The 20,139-nt window shown below is 55.8% G+C and overlaps 5 protein-coding genes across 5 annotated transcripts; 2 read left to right on the forward strand and 3 right to left on the reverse strand.

Annotated features, from left to right (window-relative positions):
* Positions 1-3,266: 3,266 nt before the first annotated feature.
* GUITHDRAFT_151419 (hypothetical protein) lies at positions 3,267-4,923 on the reverse strand. The gene is made up of 6 exons (XM_005836563.1): positions 4,432-4,923; positions 4,280-4,381; positions 4,126-4,235; positions 3,825-4,077; positions 3,709-3,780; positions 3,267-3,661 (listed from the first exon to the last, which is right to left on the reverse strand). Exons 1-6 carry the CDS (start codon positions 4,876-4,878, stop codon positions 3,422-3,424), a joined length of 1,224 nt encoding a protein of 407 aa, XP_005836620.1. The 5' UTR covers positions 4,879-4,923; the 3' UTR covers positions 3,267-3,421.
* Positions 4,924-5,869: 946 nt separating this feature from the next.
* RPL12e (large subunit ribosomal protein L12e, cytoplasmic) lies at positions 5,870-7,314 on the forward strand. The gene is made up of 5 exons (XM_005836564.1): positions 5,870-5,924; positions 6,550-6,623; positions 6,672-6,905; positions 7,014-7,140; positions 7,187-7,314. Exons 1-5 carry the CDS (start codon positions 5,888-5,890, stop codon positions 7,210-7,212), a joined length of 498 nt encoding a protein of 165 aa, XP_005836621.1. The 5' UTR covers positions 5,870-5,887; the 3' UTR covers positions 7,213-7,314.
* Positions 7,315-7,358: 44 nt separating this feature from the next.
* GUITHDRAFT_162060 (hypothetical protein) lies at positions 7,359-12,952 on the reverse strand (the record flags this gene model as incomplete). The annotated part of the gene is made up of 25 exons (XM_005836565.1): positions 7,359-7,619; positions 7,666-7,711; positions 7,909-8,062; positions 8,206-8,333; positions 8,581-9,105; positions 9,186-9,227; positions 9,399-9,476; positions 9,896-9,958; positions 10,018-10,129; positions 10,186-10,316; positions 10,375-10,483; positions 10,530-10,641; positions 10,690-10,756; positions 10,812-10,865; positions 10,912-11,058; positions 11,109-11,162; positions 11,230-11,282; positions 11,590-11,708; positions 11,768-11,814; positions 11,865-11,934; positions 11,968-12,052; positions 12,208-12,264; positions 12,337-12,493; positions 12,544-12,651; positions 12,710-12,952. 25 exons carry the CDS (start codon positions 12,950-12,952, stop codon positions 7,552-7,554), a joined length of 2,829 nt encoding a protein of 942 aa, XP_005836622.1. The 3' UTR covers positions 7,359-7,551.
* A 1,086-nt stretch (positions 12,953-14,038) lies between these two features.
* GUITHDRAFT_104604 (hypothetical protein) lies at positions 14,039-14,567 on the reverse strand (the record flags this gene model as incomplete). The annotated part of the gene is made up of 2 exons (XM_005836566.1): positions 14,039-14,479; positions 14,538-14,567. The coding sequence occupies 2 exons, from the start codon at positions 14,565-14,567 to the stop codon at positions 14,039-14,041; spliced, it is 471 nt and encodes a 156-aa protein (XP_005836623.1).
* A 1,552-nt stretch (positions 14,568-16,119) lies between these two features.
* GUITHDRAFT_135823 (hypothetical protein) lies at positions 16,120-19,074 on the forward strand (the record flags this gene model as incomplete). The annotated part of the gene is made up of 21 exons (XM_005836567.1): positions 16,120-16,191; positions 16,234-16,390; positions 16,438-16,499; positions 16,592-16,650; positions 16,773-16,878; positions 17,129-17,178; positions 17,228-17,282; positions 17,333-17,362; positions 17,471-17,545; positions 17,643-17,693; positions 17,748-17,821; positions 17,866-17,896; positions 18,029-18,095; positions 18,137-18,192; positions 18,310-18,375; positions 18,421-18,480; positions 18,535-18,574; positions 18,618-18,660; positions 18,748-18,846; positions 18,895-18,943; positions 19,054-19,074. 21 exons carry the CDS (start codon positions 16,120-16,122, stop codon positions 19,072-19,074), a joined length of 1,323 nt encoding a protein of 440 aa, XP_005836624.1.
* Positions 19,075-20,139: the final 1,065 nt, after the last annotated feature.

A 20,139-nucleotide genomic window follows, 5' to 3' on the forward strand; every position in this document is an offset into this window, starting at 1 on the left:
CCTCCTCCTCCTCCTCCTCCTCCTCCTCCTTTCCTACTCCTCCTCCTCCTCCTCCTCCTCCTCCTCCTCCTCCTCCTCTTCCATCCTCCTCCTCCTCCTCCTCCACTTCCTCCTCCTCCTCCACTTCCTCCTCCTTCCTCCTCCTCCCTCTTCCTCTCTCACTCCTCTTCCTCCACACCTGGAACATGGTAAAGAGAGATGCGCTGAAATTGCCGAAGAATTCCGGGTGATCCTTGCCGAAGAGATGGGTCGCCATGACGGCATAGACGCAAGTGATGAGCATCATGATCATGAACGCGTTGATCAGAGGGACCAGGGCAGCGGCCAGCGCTCCCATGATGCGATTGAGAGCCTTGAGCTTCTTGAAGATGCGGATAACTCGGAACATCCTGAGGGTTCTGAAGAGAGAGACGAGCCGGAGGGTCTTGGAGTCCACGACGTAGGACCAGACGGACAGGCAGACGACGAACAGCTCAAAGATGTTCCACATGTTGGAGTAGAAAGGTTGGAAGTAGTTGTAGGAGCGGGAGAAGAGATTGATAAGAAGCTCCTGCCCCGGATACTTCAATGGACGCAAAAGAAGGGGAGGAGGAGAAAGGCTGACGAGAGGTGTGAGAAGGAACGGGAGGGGGGAGGGAGCGACGGAGATCAGGAGGGAGGGAGGGGGGGAGGGAGGGAGGGAGGGAGGGAGCAAGAAGCGTTCGAGGGGTAGGCGGTGGAAGGGGGAAGGAGGGGTCCACTTACAAATGCGAAGACCATCTGCCAAGATTGTCAGTCATCCCCCACTGAGACCACAAGGAGTCCTACCATGATGCAGAAGTTTATGAGGGACAGGATCGAGTACATGGCGTCCGTCTCCTCCAGCTGCACCTCCGCCTGGATGCAGTCGAGCGAGAAGTTCGCGATGATAGAGAGCGCGATGAGCACCTGGGAAAAGATCGACTCGTACACTTGCAGTGTCCTGAACCTGGCCCACTCGAACCAGCTTCCCCCATGCTGCTCGATCTCCTGCGCTCTCTTCATACTCGCCAGCTGATCCTTAACCCCCAGCTGCAGTGCCGAGCACCAGCTCTTGACCTCCAACGCGGTCGAGGAGTGGAAGACGTACGCCCGCCCTCCGTTCCTTCCGCTGGAGACCGTCTGAATGACGAATGCAGTCTCCTCCTCCTGCGACTGCGGTTCATCAACCTCCTTCACGAACGCGATCTCGTGGAGGGGGACCCAGTCACTCGCTTCTTCCGCGCCCTCATCCAGGAAGACGAACGCGTCTTGGCACAAGATCGCGTGCTTACTCTTCCAGCTCACCAGCGCTGTCACTTCCTTCCTTTTCAACCTCCCGTCCTTGATCCAGCTGCTAGCAGGAGGAAGGTGGTACACCGTCTCAACCGCCTCCGCCTTCACGGTGATGGTGCCGTACTTGTTCGACCCTTTGTTCTCCTCCACTTCCAGGTTCGACCGATTTACCTCCCCTTTGATGACAGACTTCAAGTTGGTCTCGTACCCTCCGAGAAAGTCTTGCTTTGACAAGTCTGTGGTCCCGATCTCGTCGATGTCGTAGATGTCAAACTTGATCTCTTGATGCAAGTTGGGTATGAAGTCTACCTCTATCTTCCTTGTGAACCTGTATCAATCAAACTCAGCAACAACGGCTCTATCTCAACCTCCTGACCGCTCACTTTGGGTTCAGATTATCTTTCATTTGCTCAGTTCGCCCGACCTGCAGAGCAACAGTCAACGCTCGCCAGTCTCTCTGTCATGCTGCGCTTGCTCACTTCCACCCAGTGATTGTTCTTGTTCTTGGTAGAGACCTGGACGTGCAGTCACACGTCGATCAACATATGGAGCATGGAGAGTATACCACACAGGTAGGGTCCGACTTCGACAGGAAGTCTTTGTTCACCAGGTTCCTGCAAGCTTGTCAACACAGTGAGCGGAGGGACAGGTTGGCAGTACGAGCACTCGATGGAGAGAAGGTACGCCACCAGCTTCCCCTTGTCTGGCAGACTTTCCTCAGACGACTCCATGATCGGGGCAGGCTTGCTTGCTGCAGTATCGAAGCCATTGCTGTGAGCGATGGGCATGATACGTGATGAGAACCTTGGGGTAAGCAGGGTCAACAAGATCGAGACGGAAACGACGGGAACACGAGAGACGTTATGAACACTGGTTTTCAAGGAACAGGGTAGGACTCGATGCGAAGCTGCGACGATGGAGCTGATGATGTGATAGCTATGGGACTGATGATGTGATAGAGACGAGCGTGCAAAACAACACCATGTTCTATGACATTCACTGCAGAAAACTGATGCACTCAATACAATGACTGACAAAACAGATTGGATGTTGGCGACAGAATTCAGAGTCACGAAGGAGCAGTGGGAAGGATGATTACGAGGAGAGTGAAGTGAAGACAAGAATGTATCAGCCAGGCAAGAGGGAGGAAGAATGAGAGAGTTGAGGAGAGTTGGTGAGGGGTAGAAGGGGTAGGGAGCGGTAGGGAGCGGTAAGAAGGGAGGGGTATTGCATGCTTTCTCGCAGAGCAGCGCATGGTTGGCACTGTTGTCAATCATAAAACTCGTTTTAGAGTTAAAATGATTATAACTTCGTCTGGAGTACAAATATCGACTGTTGTCGAGCCACCCCACCCTTCGACCACCCCCCAACATGGAGAAAATTACCCCTCTATATTAAAGTCTTTAGAGGGGTAGGGGTATGTAGCGGAAAGGGGGGTAGGTTGTTCAACATCGGGATATTATCATCCACTAGGTAGTACCCCCACCCCTTGTTTCCCAGTCACATATATCTTTCAGGTCATGACCCACCCCCATTGTTTCCTTTCTAGAGACCGGACCCCTCCTACCGGAACAGACTCTTCACTCAGAGGCTTCTTTTGCTCAGGCTCGGGCCACGGGTGGGTACTTGTACCGTACCGTACGGTTCGGACTTGCGACCACCCCTACTAACTGCGGTTCTAGACACCCCTCCGTGTACCTTCTTGGACTTAACTTGAACGGGGATTCAGTGACCCTTGGCATCCTCATGGGCCCGGGCCTGCAGAGTCCGGCCGGAGCCATTCCCGGGCCGGTGGCAGATCGGACGGTGGGGCAACCGGGCCAGCCCCAGGAAGCCACCGTCGGTCACCAGCGAGGTCATCGAGAAGGAGACTGGTGCCGACTCCTGCCCATGGAATCTCACGCCCACGGTGACTTGGCGATCAGCAGACTCCAGCGACTCGTATAGTCCAACTAACACAATCGTGAAACTTTGGAGCAAGAATGTACAAATGAAGTAGGTAGGAATGAAGTATTAGCTCAGCTACAGCCAGGAAGGCCAGCCTCTTCTTCCTTCAACCAGAAACGTGATGTTGATCCCCACAAACCCGAGCAACACCAGGCCTGCGAAAAAGGACCATGTCAAACCTTCATGCCCGGCAGAGTTCCTGACCGTTACCTCCTCCAACAAAGCTCAGCAGAGGGCAGGTAATTCCATGAAGAAACGTATCTGCAGCGGCAGAGGCAGGGATCGCTAGGACCGTCCCGATGGTGACGAACAGTGGGCTACTCAAGGCGATGGCGATAGCAAGCCACACAAGGTATGCTCCTTCCAAGAAACAGTCCAGGAGGAGGTAAGGAAGAACATCTTCATGCGGCAGAACGAAAGTCTGCGGCGAAGGTTACCAACATGTCATGTTCGCGTCATCGAGTTGACCGTATATCCGCTGAAGTGCAGAATCGCCGCGGGAGCCCACAGCAGCGTCAGGTTCCACAACCCCATCCACCCCTGAGACAAGGTCACCGCCGCAGTGGTCGGAGAGCTCGACCCACCACCATGAACCCCAACGACGAGGCCGACCGGAGACCCTCCAACGAGTCTTGCAAGGGCACATAAGACATGTGCCCATACACCGACTCGTCCTCGTGCGCAACCTCCTCCTCGTTGGCTTGCGACCCGAGCATCTTCAGCAAGACTTCATAGAGTGCATAGCAGATGGCTGAGCACAAGCACAGCGTATCCCCCCAGAGATTTTCACCCAGCACCACCTGCTGAGCTGCGGACTTGGCTACACACGGCCACGAGCTACAAACAGGGTCAGCAAGCTCAAGAACTGCTCAGCTGCGGGCATGCCTGATCACTGCGACACCGGAGAAAGTGCATATCGTAGCCAAGACCTTGATAACTGTGACCTTCTCCCCCAGAATGACCACAGAGATAATGAAGCACCAGACACAGCACGACTGCCAGGGGATGAGATGGGATCGGCAGGGCCAGCAGACGCTACCTGGTATATGACTGTGTTGACGACATCGTCCGTCAGAGGTATGGAAGCGAACCACAGCCACGTGCACAGGTTGCACAACACTGAAAGCCAGAAGCTGCTCCACTGCGAGACTGTCAGCCACCAGCCTGCCACAGAACAGGATGAGGTGCTACCAAGAACGTGCCCTGAGGGCGGAAAACCATGTTGGTAAGAGATTGCCTCCCTTCGCTCTTAGGTATCATGCAGGCAGTGATTCCTCCCATGAGGAACCCTAGGACCATACTGAAGTTGTGCGCCATCCATACCAGCATGTACGGATTGTTGTACGGATCCACCCCTGAGAGGACGGACTTTGTGACTTCGATCTCTGTGACCCACGTGGCAACGGCTAAGGCTATGAAGAAAAGAGCGCTGATTCGTTTCCAAGGGATCGACCATGATGAAGAAGCTATCTCCAGTTCTCGGCGATGGTAGGCAAGTGCAATCCTATCGAGAGATCGGAACTCGTCTGAGTTTCTCCGGGAGCTCGGTGCTTCTGTGCTTGTGTCTGGCCGGTCATCGCTGTCGACCACCTGGTCCAGCAGAGCTTCATTCATCGTCTCGTTGTTCTGGGCAGCCATGATTGGCGCTGCCGTGCAAAGCCTTTGATCCGGCGCAACTACAACATTTTCCTGTGAATTACAAGTCAGAGTATGAAAGCCAAGTCATGGATCGATGGATCGATGGCTCTTGTAAGAGCTTGCGCGTGTGATTCCATGACCTCAGTCACTTCTTCGCTTGCTGGGCATCAATATGCCACTCAATCTCGTCCCGCCTTTTGTGTGATGCGTTGCGCTGGCACCCTCTTTCTACTCTCCTGCTCTTACAGCGCAATGGACTAGAGTCGAGAGACTCTCTAGCACTCATCCTTTCAGATATACGAAATAGGCATCGCCTTTTTTGCGCAATCGCTACATCCAACCAAAAACTGAAGGAAACAAAGGTGAAAATCCTACCCCACAATCATCAACAGTGATCCCACTACCTGGAACACTCTTTCACAGGACTCTTCGACCTATCTTGAATCAATCTTGTCCTGTTTCCTCTCCTCCACCTGCTCTCCCTCTCCCTCTGTCTCTGCCTCTCCCACCATCTCGTCCCTTCGCTCCCCCTGCAACATGGCAAACTGGAAACCAGACTTTCATTGCCATATAACGCTACACCACCCCCTCTTAGAGCCGAGCAGATTCCTCCCTAGGTAGGGTGATAGAAACCGATTGTACCGGTCATATTCAGCGAATTCACACAGAAAGAAGAGGGTAGGGTGATAATTTGAGGATGGACCATGATTTGTGTCCTCATACCGCACCCATAGTACCAGTACCCCCCTCCCTTCTATCATAAACAAGGGATGATTAGGTGGGTAGAGGATAGGCACAGGGTGGGTGATGTGAGCTAGAAGGAGGGGTAGTGGGACCCTCGGCCAGTAGGTGGCAGGGGGTGTATGAGGGGGATGAGAATATGAAACTGGGCACGAGAGGGATGAGGGGCTTTGTGACAGGTGGGGTAGTAGAGATGAGAAAGAGGGGGGTGGGGGTGAAAGGAAAGAAAGAAAGAAAGAAGCCCTCGTGCACAGGAAAGCCGATCGCCATGCCCCCCAAGTTCGACCCGTCGCAGATCATCGAAGGTGAGGAGGAGGAGGAGGAGGAATGGTGAAGAGGAGGACGAGAAAATCAGGAATGCCAAGCACCTGGTGGAGAAGGAGAAGCAGGAGAGAAAGGGGCTCGCACGGACTGGGATAGCTGCGAACAGGAACTCGTGCGGATGAAGGATCGCGAGCAGGGGAGAGAATGAGTCGATTCAGAGAGGATGTCAAGTGAAGACAAAAAGCAGGAGCTAGAGTATACGTGTGACGTGCTAGAGGACGTTCAATGTGTAGTATAGAAGGAGGTAGACAAACAATACTCCTTGATTGGTGAGTGTTGACAACATGCAAAAATGTGGATCAAGGGTCTTTTTGCTTTATGCATGACAGTATTGCACTCCTGAATTAGCTTGAGTGTTTGAGGTATTTGTCACGATTTTGATGTGTAATCCTGTGAAGTTTTTTCTTCGAACAAGAATGACATACTATCTGCTGTGCTTCCTTTGTTTGGTTGAACCCGTATGGAGCATATACAAGACACGTATACAAGACAGTTTCTAGCTCAGGGGGAGGGAAGTTGCTGCACATTAGACGGTGCCGTGTAGTTCTTGGGCTCTGTCCCACCCGCTGCTCTCTCCCTTGTACGAGCATCTGAAGTCGTTTCCAGTTTCCATCCGTGTCAAGGGAGGCGAGGTTCCCGGAGGCTCCTCCCTCGCCCCCAAGATCGGTCCTCTTGGTATGGTAAGACGCTCATGACCTGCCGGCTCAGCAGCGCCTGACATGCTGCAGTCCCCCAAGAAGGTCGGTGATGACATCGCCAAGGCCACCAAGGCCTGGAAGGGAATGAACGTTACTGTCAAGCTTATCTGCCAGAACCGTCAGGCTACCGTAGTCCTCGTGCCCACCGCGTCCTCCCTGGTCGTCAAGGCGCTCAAGGAGCCAGCAAGAGATCGCAAGAAGGTCAAGCACGTCAAGCACAGCGGCAACATCTCCATGGATGAGATTGTCGACATTGCCCGCCAGGTGAGGGGGGGAGGCGATGATTCTGCTGCGGCTGCTGCTGCTGCTGCAAGTATTCGTTGTTTGTGTTTTCTTGTGTGTTCACCTGCTCTGGCTGATTGTTTGCTCCAGATGCGTGACAAGTCCATGGCTAAGGACTTGAAGGGAACTGTCAAGGAGATTTTGGGAACCGCTTTCTCTGTGGGTTGCACTGTTGCTGGCAAGTCTCCCAAGCAGGTGCAGGAGGAGATCGATAGCGGTGAGAGCGACTCGCGACATGCGGCAGACGCTGATCCTTTGTGCAGGGGAAGTCACCGTCCCGGATAAGTAAATGCAGATAACAAGTGAATAGTAAATTTTGGGAAGAGCGGATGTGTTGTGTTGAGCTTGGAGGGAAATTAGGAAAAGAATGAAAAACTCTCATGAGTGGAAATTTAAGTTGGTTATTTACTGCCGTGACACCTATCGATGCTCGTCACGCTTGTTGATATCTAGTCTGTGGTGTTGTAGTTCACGAAAGTTTGAATAATTTCTGCATCCGAGCGTTGTTTGCTGCTTGTTTGTCCAGCGCAGCTTACTGGTTCTATAGCTTTCTTTCTTATCTGAGGTCGAACTTGTTCGTTCGAGATCTACTGCCGATCATGTTGTTGTGTCTGTATGTTTCTTGTGCTTACTGTACATGCCCAGCTCCACCTTCCGCCATCTTCAACGCTCGAGGGTGGAAGGCAGGAGCAGGAACTGGTTCAATAGCGTCAGACTCCTTCTCGTCCTCTCAAGCCTCTACCTAGCGGCTTCACCTCCCGCTCGACTGCTGAACTCTCCTTGGCCTGCTGGGGTCGAAGTGAACGTCAGTCAGGACATGAAGGGGGGAGAGAGAGGGAAAAGGACGACAGGCGTAGGTGTGTGTGCTGGAAAGGAAGGGGCGGAAGGATTGGGGGGGAGGGGAAGGGGGATGGGAGGGTTCGCAGAAGAGAAGTGACAAGGGTGGGAGGAAGCAGAGGCGGCAAGGAGGGACGTGTAGCTGCACCAGCAAGGCTCCCTCCACGTCCGAGGGCTCGAGCTTTCGTGCTCCGGTCGAGGGTGACGAAGCAAGGAGAGTGGCGGCGGCAATGGATGAAGGAGGAGGAGGAGGTGAAGGAGTTGGAGGAATGACCCGAGATCCACCATCGCCCTCTTCGTTGCTGCAGGAGGTACGTCAAGGACGAGGAGGGAGAAGAGAGGAGGAAGAGGGAGAACGAGGAGGGAGGACGAGGACGAGGACGAGACGGAAGGGGAAGGAGGGAGCAGTAGCAGGAGCAGAAGGATCAGCGACTTCTCGTCTCACCTTCCCTCCTCTGCTCTCTCAGCTCTGCCCAGCTGCCATGGGATTTTCATCCCTGTGGCACCAGACGCCAAGGGGAGGATGTGACGTCCGCGGAAGACCTCGGCAGCGTTCTGAAACTCCCGCGAGAGCTGCAGGAGAAGGTGAGAGGAGGGAGATGAGAGGAGGGAGGAGATGAGAGGAGGGAGGAGATGAGAGGAGGGAGGAGGAGCACAGGGGATCAGAGGACGGAGTCGTGCACCCAAAGAGAGGGAGAGGATGGTGAATAAGAGGGAGAACGCGGGCAGGAGTAGGAGGGTGGGAATGCAGGACGGCGGGCAGAAGAGAAGGACTGAGGAGCAGGATAGAGGGAGGAGGAGGAGGAGGAGGCATAACAACCTTTTCAGCTGCCTCAACGACTGCATTGAGAGGAGCAGAAACAACTTGGGGCCTCCCCATCAGACCCTCTTCTTGTTCCACTGTCTCCTCCTCCACCTCCCCCCCCCCTTCCCCTGTCCCTCTTCCAGGGCATGACCCATCCTTCTGCTGCCGCTCCTCCTGCTCCCCCTCCTGCTCCCCCTTCACGGTTGTTTCTCCTGCTCGCCCTTGCTCGTCTCCTGCTATCTCGTCCGACCAGCTCTTCGCCGCTCGCCACACGTTGGTCCAGCGCTCGAGGATGGCGTCGTGCAGGTGGTTCCTGCGCTCCCTTGCAGCCTTCTCGTCCTCCTTGGCAAGAATTGCGATCTGACGGAGCAGCTGCCGGACGTCCTTGCTCGAGGAGGAGAGCGAAGCCCTCCGGTCCTTCTCCACCGCCCTCATGAAGTGATCCGAGGAGATGTCCAGCGAGTTCGCGTAGTCCAGCACAGACTTGAACGACTTCTTCCTCCGAAGCTGAGCCGTGTCCTGCTCCTGCGACCCTCCGGTCTGCATTGAAGGTGTGAGCTTTGCTCTTTGATGCAGAAGGACAGAGAAGAGAGAGACTGGAACGAAGGGAGGGAAGTCACCTCGAAGAAGTCTTCCATGTGCGTTAAGCATGTCAAGCAAACCTGCGCCTAGAGGTCAGAAGATGAAAAACGATGAAAGGAGAGGAAAGGGGAGGGGAGGAAAAACAAGGAGAAGGGGAGGAGAGGAGGGGAGAAGGGGAGGAGATAAAGATGGAGAGGACGGTAGGAACACGGGGGTGTCAGACCCTCGTGCATGGGACCATGCTCGCTCACCTCAAGCGGAGCTTGAACAAGATCATCCTCCAGCTCATGAAGGACGCCGATCGTGATCCTCACAAAAGATGCGATCCCCTGGGACAAACACCTCACAAGAGCCCGGCTCTCCTCCCCGTCTCTTCCTCCCTCCCTCTCCTGTCCAATCACAGAGCCTTTGTTTCTTGCTGCGTTGCTCCTCCCCGTCTCTTCCTCCCTCCCTCTCCTGTCCAATCACAGAGCCTTTGTTTCTTGCTGCGTTGCTCCTCCCCGTCTCTTCCTCCCTCCCTCTCCTGTCCAATCACAGAGCCTTTGTTTCTTGCTGCGTTGCTCCTCCCCGTCTCTTCCTCCCTCCCTCTCCTGTCCAATCACAGAGCCTTTGTTTCTTGCTGCGTTGCTCCTCCCCTCTCTCGTCTTCCCTCTCCCCTCTCCCCTCTCGACTCGCTCTTTGTCTCTTCTCCCCCTCTCCCTCCTCTCTCCCCCTTCCTCCCTCTCTGTTGGTCTCTCCCTCCCCTCACCTCCAAGAGGAGAAGGTCCCACACAACGCTAGCAGCATCGATCGGCAAGACCGTGCAGAACCCCTGCAAGCGAGCCGGGGGATCAGCGAGCGAGGGGGGGGAGGGGGGGGGAGAGGGTAGACCGTCATCCACCACTCGACGAGGAACAGCCTCGAGTCGACTCCGATGGCCTTGAGGTGCCGGTAGAGGTTGGGAAGATGATGGTGAAAGCTCTCCTCAAAGGCTGCCACAAACCTGCGCCCTCTTGACCCCAGCCGCTGCCTCCTCCTCTTCCTCCCCCGCCCCCTCACCTGTCGATCCCGTGGATGTCCACCTTGAGAAAGGCAGGGAAGTGATGCCGGTGCAGGAGGTTTGCCATGCAGACGAACACGTCCGAAGGCTTCATGTACACCAAGAAGATGCTGGCGATGTATCCCATCCCCTGCCCCCTCCCGTCATCCCCTCCTGCCATCTCCTCTCTTTGCTCCATCCTGCCCTACCTGGACATAACCGATCGACGGTCGGAAGCACGAGTAAGCGCGCAGGACGTTCCTCAGGTGGCTGTGATAGACCCCGTCGGTGGCAAACAGCCCCAACTCCGTGTAAGTTCTGAGGAAAAACGTCAAGACGCCTCCAGACCCTCATGGCACTTGACCTGTCGAGATCGAGCTCGATCTGCCGGATGGTTTGGTGATCGATCCAGGGAGGCTCGAGGAACACTTCTTTCCCTTGCTTCTCTTCAGAGCGCCGTACGGACGAGCTGTCGTCTGCCCCAGCATCATCACCATCCTCTACCAGCAAGAGGGCAGTCCTACCGAACATGGCGTGCTCCACGAACTCGAACCCCTTCATCTGGGTCGCCTCCCTCTCGTGGGGGAGTAGCTGCGATACGGGAAGGTGAAAGGAAGGAGAGGACCCTTGCTCTCAAACTTCACACCTCCTGGTCCTTCCTCACGAAGTCATCCACCATCCTCAGCATCTCCTGGTAATCCTGCCCGGCACCTCAACATCATCGCTACCCCTGCAAGCCCATCGACCTTCTCTGAGAGCTTCAGGTCGTTGCCAATCGCGTTCTTCCAGACTTGCCCCCGCACGTAAGGAGAAATTCCCTGCCGCCAGATCTTGCGCACGCCTTCACCGTTGCATCGAGCCTCCCACTCCGGGATGACAACTTCTCTCCAAACCTTGCGGCAGCCTCAGTGTCCCATCCGCCGCACCTCAGCACCGGGCTCACAGTGATAGGGTCTTGTTCCAGCACGTCGTCGTCCTTGCTAGGGGAAGGGAAGAGCTGTTGAGACAAGTCGTTACAAGGCGGAGATCACAAGAGTCAAGCTACAGGAGCGAATGACGACAACATGTCCGTGATTTGCGTCCTCTGCTTCAGAGCTGAATGTCCCGTGCCCCAGAACTGCTCGCCAAAACCATGCCAGCCCCCTGAAGAGAAGGAGGCTGGTCATGGAGGACGTTGACGGGGGGAGGGGGAGAGGGAGAAAGAAGGGGAGGGAGGGTGAGAAAGATATGAGAGAGGATGTAGAGGATAAGAGACACAGGACACATGGCAGAGGAAAGAGGAACAAGCGGAGAAGGGGGGAGAGGGGAACGAGGAAAGAGGGGAAGGGGGAGAGGAGAGGAGAGAGGAGAGAGGAGAGAGGCGAGAGGCGAGAGGCGAGAGGAGGGAGGAGGGAGGAGGGAGGAGGGAGGAGGGAAGAACTTACCTGGGAGTCGGCTGATGTCGTCACCATGTGCCCTCTCTGCAGAGCACTCTCTCTCCGACTCCGACGATTTTCCGCCGCACTCCTGATCATTCCCGTCTCTGACAGACATTTCCTTCGATCTACACATCCAAAGTCATTGCCTTGCTTGTTCCAAAAGCACAAAAGAGAAGCGTCAAACCTGTCGTTGGTGGATCTTGCAAACAGTTTGTTGGCCCCCTCGATCCACTGAAAACAGCGGATGTCACCTAAGGGGAGTCGAAGAGTCTACTGATCACCATGGATATCTTGTGATGAGTTGTATCGTAGCCGACGTCTGTCTTGCTGTTGGATGGAACTTCGCCGGACCTGACAAATAGCATGAGACTGATCATCGTGTACCTGTGGGTGCCATACAAACAACTCTTGGTGCCATCGACTTTGACAAGGCTGTTCTTGGAGTCGGTTTCATGTCTCTTTGGAGAAGCTTTGGAGGACGAGATCAGAAACATTACGGCAAGTCAAGAGGAAAAAAAGACACCAGGTCCATCAATATGCTCCTCAGCCTCGTTGCAACAACCCTGATTCACCTCTGCTGACGGGCTTCACTGCAAACGACCAACCCCTTCCTCTTTCAATCACCTGCCAGCTCAAGGTACTTGCGCATCTCTGAATCTCGCTTCGCATCCGCGTCCCGATCTGCCATGGCCTTCCAACATGACGAGATCAACAGACTCGCTCGGAGGGGAGGGAAAGACGCTTCTCAGTCACCTTCCTCACTCTCTGCACGTAGAAATTCTCCATCGGGCCGATTCCGACCTCCTCGCAACTTCACTGCACACAAGACCCAGCGCTTGTCCCTCACCTTGTCACGAATCGAAGGGTCCCCTCCCGCCGCCATGAGCAATTCAATGAGTTGTTGCCGTACCTGCGCCATCCACGTCAGCCGCTGCTCTCCTGCATGCCCGTCCCTCCCACCTGTATGCTCGGAATGAACAGCGACGTAGTGGCTGAATGCAGTGGCGTGCTCCCCGCAAACTCCTGGCTGTTGACCTCTGCTCCATGGCAGAGCAGGACCTTTGCTGCCTGTGAAAGCACAAGCTCAGGTCAAGGGGCGTCAGCAGACGGAGTCTGCTTGCTCTACCTCCAGGTGACCGCACGAGACCGCACAGTGTAGCGGGGTCTCCTTAGTGATGTCCCTTGCGTTGACGTCGGCCGACGAGGCACAAAGAAGGCCAACGATCTCCGTCCGTCCCCTCCTAGAAGCTTCATGCAATGGGCCTCCTCGGTACCCTCTCTCGTTCACATCAACTCTCTCCTCTATCAGCCTTTTCACCTCATTCTCGTCTCCTGCTGATACAGCTTTGAACAACTTGCCCCGGAACATCGAGAGCCTTTTGTTTGCTGCTGGACGCCTTGGTACAACAGCTGCCCTTGCCAGGCTCCAGCAGCAGGTAACCGCTCACCCCTCAAGTCGGTTCAGGTCATGTGCTTGCTTCGGGTAGTCTCCCCAAGAGGCCGCTCCCTTCTCATCTGCTGAGAGGACCAAGAAAGTCAATGCCAGCATTTTCGTTGTTGTTGCTCGACCAGTGCAACTTGACTTGCCCTGAAATGTCAACTCAACCGTACCTCAGAAATACTTCACTATCTTCTTCCTCTACCACCCCTTTCACCACCACCACCTGCTCCTACTCCTGCTCCTGCTCCTGCTCCTGCTCCCGCTCATGCTCCTGCTCCTGCTCCTCCTGCTCCTCCTCCTCCTGCTCCTGCTCCTCCTCCTCCTCCTCCTCCTCCTCCTCCTCCTCCTCCTCCTCCTCCTCCTATGCCCTCCGAGCCCTCGTCTCCAACATACACCCTGATGCCATTTCCTGTATTTTCGGCCAAAAAGTAGATACAGGTCTTAGTGGGGATGGGGGCTAAATATCAGGCCCGGACTCAGCGGCCTGACTCAGCCCCGCCCGGCCGGTCCGACGGTCGGATCGGCGGATCAGAGTCCCCGCCGGGCCGGGCCGCCGGTGTCAGGCCAGTGTCAGGCGGCGGCCGCGCGTTCCGGGGAGCCTCCTGTTCGGAGCCGGCCGCTCAGTGCCCCGGGCCTGTGACTCACTGTATCAGTCTTTTCTCACCGGGGGGTCTGAGCATGATGCCAGTGAGCACGCATTGAAGCCTCCTCTATACTATCGTGACTCTCCTCAGTCACGATGCCCCGGCGTCCTCGTTTTCGAACACGCCGACGTTGGCAGATTGACCACACGGTCACCGGTGACGGTGAGCCTTTCAAGTTTCAAGTTTGCAGAACCGTGACCGTGGCCGACTTATGATTTGCTCTCAGATCGGCGGCGGGCCCAGTCAGTGTTCTGAGGGCTGTCACACTCCGAGTGTTGAGCTGTGTTCTTTACTCAAAGTTAAGTTAGAAATCAGCCCGGCCGCGAGCCTGCCTGCTAGCCTAGTAGTGTCCAGCTCATTCAACATGATGTCACTCTCCTATAGCCCAAACATCCTGTTCCCCGTCCGAGTCTGGCCTCGTCATGTACCATGCTATCCAGCTCCCCTCAAGAGGCTCCCATCCCTCTCCGAGCCCCTCCTCCTCACTTTCATCTCCTTTCAACGGCCTCGGCATGCCGATTTCTTTTGGCAGCTCCTCGTCAACGTCCTCGTCCTCTCCATCGTAGCTCGCTGCCTCAGACAACTGCCCCCCACTCCGACCTCTGGACCCCGACTGCCTCAGTCCCTCCTCCTCTCCTGACGCCTCGGCATTTGGCTCGCAAGATGCTGCTTGCCTGTCCGTCCCTTGCGAGCCCTCTCCCTCCTCCACCGTCGCTGGTGGAGTCACAAGATCTGTGTACCCTCGTGCATACGGCCAGCGAGCAAGGCCCAGCTTCCGGCAGCACGTCTTCAAGCTCGTCAGCGACATCCCCTGCCATCGTAGTCACCGCATCCATCGCCCCCAGCAGACAGAACAAGGAGGGGCTTACCAGGGAGTAGGCGGCGTCTTCCTGCCTCATGTGGAAGTAGGGGCTCAGGGAGTCGAGGGTGAGCTGGACGGTGACGGGGGGGCGATGGTGGATTCTGGCTCGGACGGAGCAGGAGGGAGCGGCCCGAGTGTCCATGCCGCTTGGGTACTGGTGGCTGGAACGCCTGATCGAGCTTATGCGTACAAGGATACAGGAGGTACCAGACTGCTAGAAACAAATGCTCGCTTTGTCTTCCCGTCTCTGTCTCTGTCACTGTCTCTGTCTCTGTCTCTGTCTCTGTCTCTGTCTCTGTCTCTGTCTCTGTCTCTGTCTGCCTCACTCACTCACTCACTCACTCACTCTCCCTCCCTCCCTCCCTGCCTCCCTCCCTCCCTGCCTGCCTCCCTCCCCTCACCCTGAATACCCTACTCACACTGCCATGTTGGAAACATTCCTGTCCCTCTCTCCTGCTCCAGCACAGTCCTCGCCACGCGGCACCCTCTCGTCCTCTGCCTGCCGGAATATTTTTTTACCCCCTTCCTTCACGTTCCGACTGTCGGCGACGTACCGACCGTCTTATTAACACCTGGAGATTTCCGTAAGTATCCGACGCCTTGAGATCGCCCGCCCGGACCTCCTGCCGCAGTGCTGTCCCGAACACGTCACGGTCCTTCCGCCCACCTTGCCACGCAAACCGCTGACACTGCTGCTGACATGCTACTAGGCTAGCTACTACCGTACTACTGGCTCGGAGCCTCCGGCAGGCAGATGTCACGAGACCGTCCTGGCTCAGATACACCCCGACGATGCCCAGGCGTAGTGGGGACCGTACCGGTACCGTACGGTTCTTGCGCTGTTGCGCGTTAACGGTGCACTGTAAAGCCGGAAGCCCTCCGGGAATAATAACTTAACTGTAGTAGTACGGAATTAGTATAGGTCACGGTGACCGTGATAGTTTTATTACACTCCTACTATTACTCCACGGATGATCCCGACGGTGACGGTGACGGTGCATTGAACGGTCACGGTGACCCGGTCACCCCGCCGACGGTCGGAAGCTGTCCGGAAGCCGCGCAGTGCGGCGGGAGCGCCGAGCGGAGTGAATGGGACTTCACGGTGCCGGGCAGGTCCGAGCCCCCGCGGCCGGACGCCCGGACTCCGGACTCCCGGAGACGGTCGGCGTGCGGTACGGTGAGTATCACTGGCCCGGAGTCTCCGCCCCCGGCTACTAGGTGCCCGGCGGGCAGACGGCGTTCGGGGGCCGCCAGTGCCCGGCCCGGCTGAGTGGCAGGCCTCGGCGTGAGCCCGGCGCCGCGCCCGGCGCCCGGCCGCCCGGCCCGGCCACACCGGACTCGGAGTCACCCGGCGTACTACTGTGACTCGTGTGACAGGGTCCCGGTCCACTGCCCAGGCACGGTCACCGGGGCCCGGGCGCCGGGCCGGGCGGCCGGTGGCCGGGCCCGAGTCCACCGGGGCTCCTCTCCCTTCCTCCTCCCTTCCTCCCTTCCTCCCTTCCTCCCTCCTACCCTCCTGCTGTGATCTCTGAGCAAGCCCCAACAGCTGCTCCTCCCCTCCCCTCCCCCCTCCCGTCGCCGCAAGCAACATGAGCAGCCCTATGAGCATGGACGAAGAACTGCCTGAAGGCTGGACGAAACATTTCTCGAACAGTTGGAAGGTGAGAGGTGGTTGATTACGAGGATGGAGAGGAAACGAGCAGAGGATGGTGGCGGAGACGGAGATGAAGGAGAAGATGATGATTCAGATGAATTTTGAGATGATCATGTGGACAGCTCCTGATAAGGAGCATTCACAGAGGCATTACTACTTCAATTCAAAGACGGGAAAGCAAAGCTGGGAACACCCGAACAAGATGGGTGAGCAGGAACACGATGTCTCCCTTGCGCTCTGTGACATCCTGAAGGAGTGGGATCGGACTCTGAGACGACTCCGAAATTCGATACGTCCGAGGGTGAGGAGTTGGAGGTGAAGACGCGAAGTTGAGGCGGGGGTTGTTAGGGGACCATAAGAGGAAGGGCGCCCCGTCCATGGACATGATAGGTGACATGCTGAATCAGTGCCGTCAAGGGCCATTGCTGATCTTAACTGCAGTGAAGCACCCGCGTCAAAGCATCGGGTAGTTTCGACGGACAGTCCTCCTCGTCCTTGTCCTCCTGCCCCTGCTCCTCGTCCTGTTCTTTCAAGCCATCTTGTGCTCTTGTGCGAATCTACAGTTAAGTTTCTCCCTGTTGTCTACAGGAATCAGCAGATGTTAGCTCCGGGAGAGATGAGCCAAGAAGACACGCCCGAGATCGCTGTCCTAAGAGACAAGCAAGTCAAGAGCCTGCTGTCAACTGTCCGGCAGGTGAGCGTCGGGGAAGGGATGCAGAAGTTTTGTGAGCGAGTGTGAGAGCAGCTATGTTCAAGGAGCAACTCGATCTCCAAAGAACCTGGGAATGCTCTGACTCGGTCTCCCGCCCCATGAGATCTCAATGCGATCTCTCACTTGAACACTTCAGCTTCTTCTTTCTCAGCAATCTCGTCCCCAAACACGGAGAGAAGGCAATCTTCATGGAGACAACCTGGGCACGACCCTTGACTTCTGATCTGTGCAGGAGGACCCGCTGATTCCCTCCAATGCCGGAGTGGATAGCTGCCTACACAGGTGCTTCGATCCTCAGCGTCTGCTGCGTCCCCCTTACCTTGTGCGCCAGAGAACTTCTCAAAGCCGGCATGGACCCCTCTGAATCCGAATCAACCTGCAAGCAGGTGGCTGCATGTGACGTGCCTCTTGTCGCTGTCCTCACCGTCTCCCGTAGCTGTCGGAAGCAGCGACTGAAGCGGCCAAGGTGACCCGGCACATTTGCGGCCTGAGTTGACCCCGAGGCCCTCCAGACCATATGGGAGGCTCGCACGCAGAACAGGAGGAGGGTGGAGAGTTACATACCAGAAGGTAGGACGAGGTTGACACCCAAGTCAAGTTGATTCGGTCGGCAGTTACCGAGAAGGAGTTGCAGAATCGTCAGATCCAGGTGTGTGCCCTTCCTCCTCCTCCTCGCTCCTCCCTCCTTCTCCCTCTTCCGCCCTCCTCCCTCCTCCCTCCGCTCTACCGGTGACGTCTCTGCGCAGATCATGTGGAGAGACACCATGCTGGTCATCAACCGCGATCACTACCTCAAGGTGAGATGGTGATGTGGGCCGATCGCTCCTTCTCTCACCATCTTTGAACGGCAGGTCAAGAGGATGTATGACGAGCAGGGAAACGATCCACAGTTGTTCCTCGTCCGCCTTTTCTGCCTCCTTCAGAGGTCAGTCGAGGACCCCAGCAAGTCATCCTGCTGACCCTCTGCAGATACGAATCGATCGGAGGAGCAGGATATCAGGTGAGAGGAGGGGAGCTCCATGGCGTGCTATCCTAACAGGACGGGTGGAGGCGGCAATTCCGAGCTCTGCCTTCAAGACGCTGCAGGAGGTTGTGAACTTTCCTTTCTGCAGGACTCTCTGACATGGTTCAGAATTTCGGGGTAGCTCATGAGTGTTTTGCCTCACCCTTGAACTCGACCCTGCCGTCGTTCGGATCTGGTGAAGCCTGGTAGTATCTTCCATCGCTGAAGTCTCGGCAGCTTTCTTCGACACAGACATGTTCTTTGGAAGCAGGGGGAGTTTCTTCGACATAAATGTGAGCTGTACATCCTGTAGCGCGTTGATGTAGCAGGGCTCATAGCGAAAACATGTCTTGAGGAGCATCAAACAACAATAGCTGTGAAGCCGTGAAGTCTGATCAAGCTTTCAACAGCGTTGGACTGATCGGGGTAGGCTGGACTTCTTCAAGGGCGGATCGTTCGAGGCCAACCCTCCCTTCGTGAGAGCCTTCAGGTCCCTCTGAGGGTGGTGAGTGCGTCCTTAGGTCGAAGAGTCGATGCAGCTCATGTCGGAAACGATCGAAGTAGTCCTGCAGAAGACGGAGGTGAATCTGGATACGGTGTTTAACTTGACTTGACCGGCTTCTTGGTACCACCAGGAGCACAGTCTGCCCGCCTCCTTCATTGTGATCGTTCCGGGTAAGATACTGAGACTGCAGCTCTCGTTGCTCACTCCATGCAGCGTGGACGGATGAGAGGGCCCATGAGATCATGAGGGAGAGCAGGTGAGATGAAGTGTTGCGTTACAAGGCCTCCGTTCCGGCCTCTCCTTATTCTCTGTGCCCTCTGTCTGTTCGCTGACCATCATCAAGATTTTGCCAGAAATTGATTGTGCTCGAGAAGAGCCAGCACTCATATCGCTCCGGCACTCAGCACAACAGCATCCAACAGTACCATGACGCGGGCTTCAGGTGAGTTCGACCCAGGGAGCGAGAGCGAGCTGAGATCATGCTGGGCAGAACCTCAATATTCTTTCTTCAAAACACGCAAGGCGCGCAGAAGTGGCCGGTAGGGAGCAGGACGAGCTCGCCCCTGATGATGCACGAGACCTGTCTTCCTTGACTTGTGCTGCTCCTGCCTTGTTGACCTTGTTTTTGCGTGTGTGAACGGACCAGCAGGGCGAGGAGGTGGAAGTATAGGCGGATGCTGCTGCTGCTGCTAATGCCTCTGCTTTTGATGCTGCTTCTGCTGTTGCTGTTGCTGTTGCTGTTGCTGTTGCTGTTGCTGTTGCTGTTGCTGTTGCCGATGCTGATGCCAATGAGAAAGGGGAAGAGGAGGCCGTGCTTTACGTGGATTGCGGCAGGTCACCTCAAGAGCCATCGAGAGCTTGCAAGAAGCTTTCAAGAAATGGCAGTGATCTCTCCTCCCTCCCACAGTAAATTTCCTCCCCCGCCCCTGACACTTGTCGCCTGCCCGCCGTTGGCGCGTCCATCGGAGATGATCCACTTCAGACGTCTTTGAGATCAGAGAGCCTCTCTTCCTCACACGAATCCTTGAGCTCCTCCAACGGCTCTCCTAACCTCCCCCCCACTGCCCATGGCCCTCTACCAACACACCCCACATCTGTTCCGATGCCTCTGCCTCTATCTAGATGCGCGCAGGAGCCTTCCTCTTCTCTTGCAGCCTCTTGTTCCCCTCCTCAGGGAGTGCGTCGGAGGGAACGATCCTTTTCCCAAGTACACTTGACAATAACCCCCAGCAAAAGTATTTCGGGCGTTTTTCTCATATGAAAAAATGATCGCAAGTATACTTGTGATCTCTATTTCAGAATCGCAAGTATACTTGTGATCTCTATTTCAGAATCACAAGTTGAAATAGATAACAGAGATCACAAGTTCACTGAAATAGAGATCACAAGTTCAACAGGTCAGAGTCTTAGCCAGGTTTTGGATGAATGTCTCCGCTATCCACCGGCTCATTTAGAGACATGTTTAATTCTTCAGCATCCTAAAGTTTCAGAAAGGGCACTTAGTGGCCACAAAGGCCATCCTCCTATCTACCCGCAAACACCCCGATAATGCGAACATTGATCAGATTCCTTGACCTCCCCTTGCTCCTCCTCCTCCTCCTCCTCCACCACATCAACAAGAGCGGGGTGTGCGGGGGGAGTAGTAAAACACACCACTCCTCTCCTCCTACTGCTGAAAGATGATGACAGCGGCGGTTGTGTTGTTCCTCCGGCGCGTGTAGAATGAGACACAGAG

Source organism: Guillardia theta, assembly GCF_000315625.1.
Source record: "Guillardia theta CCMP2712 unplaced genomic scaffold GUITHscaffold_17, whole genome shotgun sequence".
Classification (NCBI taxonomy): domain Eukaryota; class Cryptophyceae; order Pyrenomonadales; family Geminigeraceae; genus Guillardia; species Guillardia theta.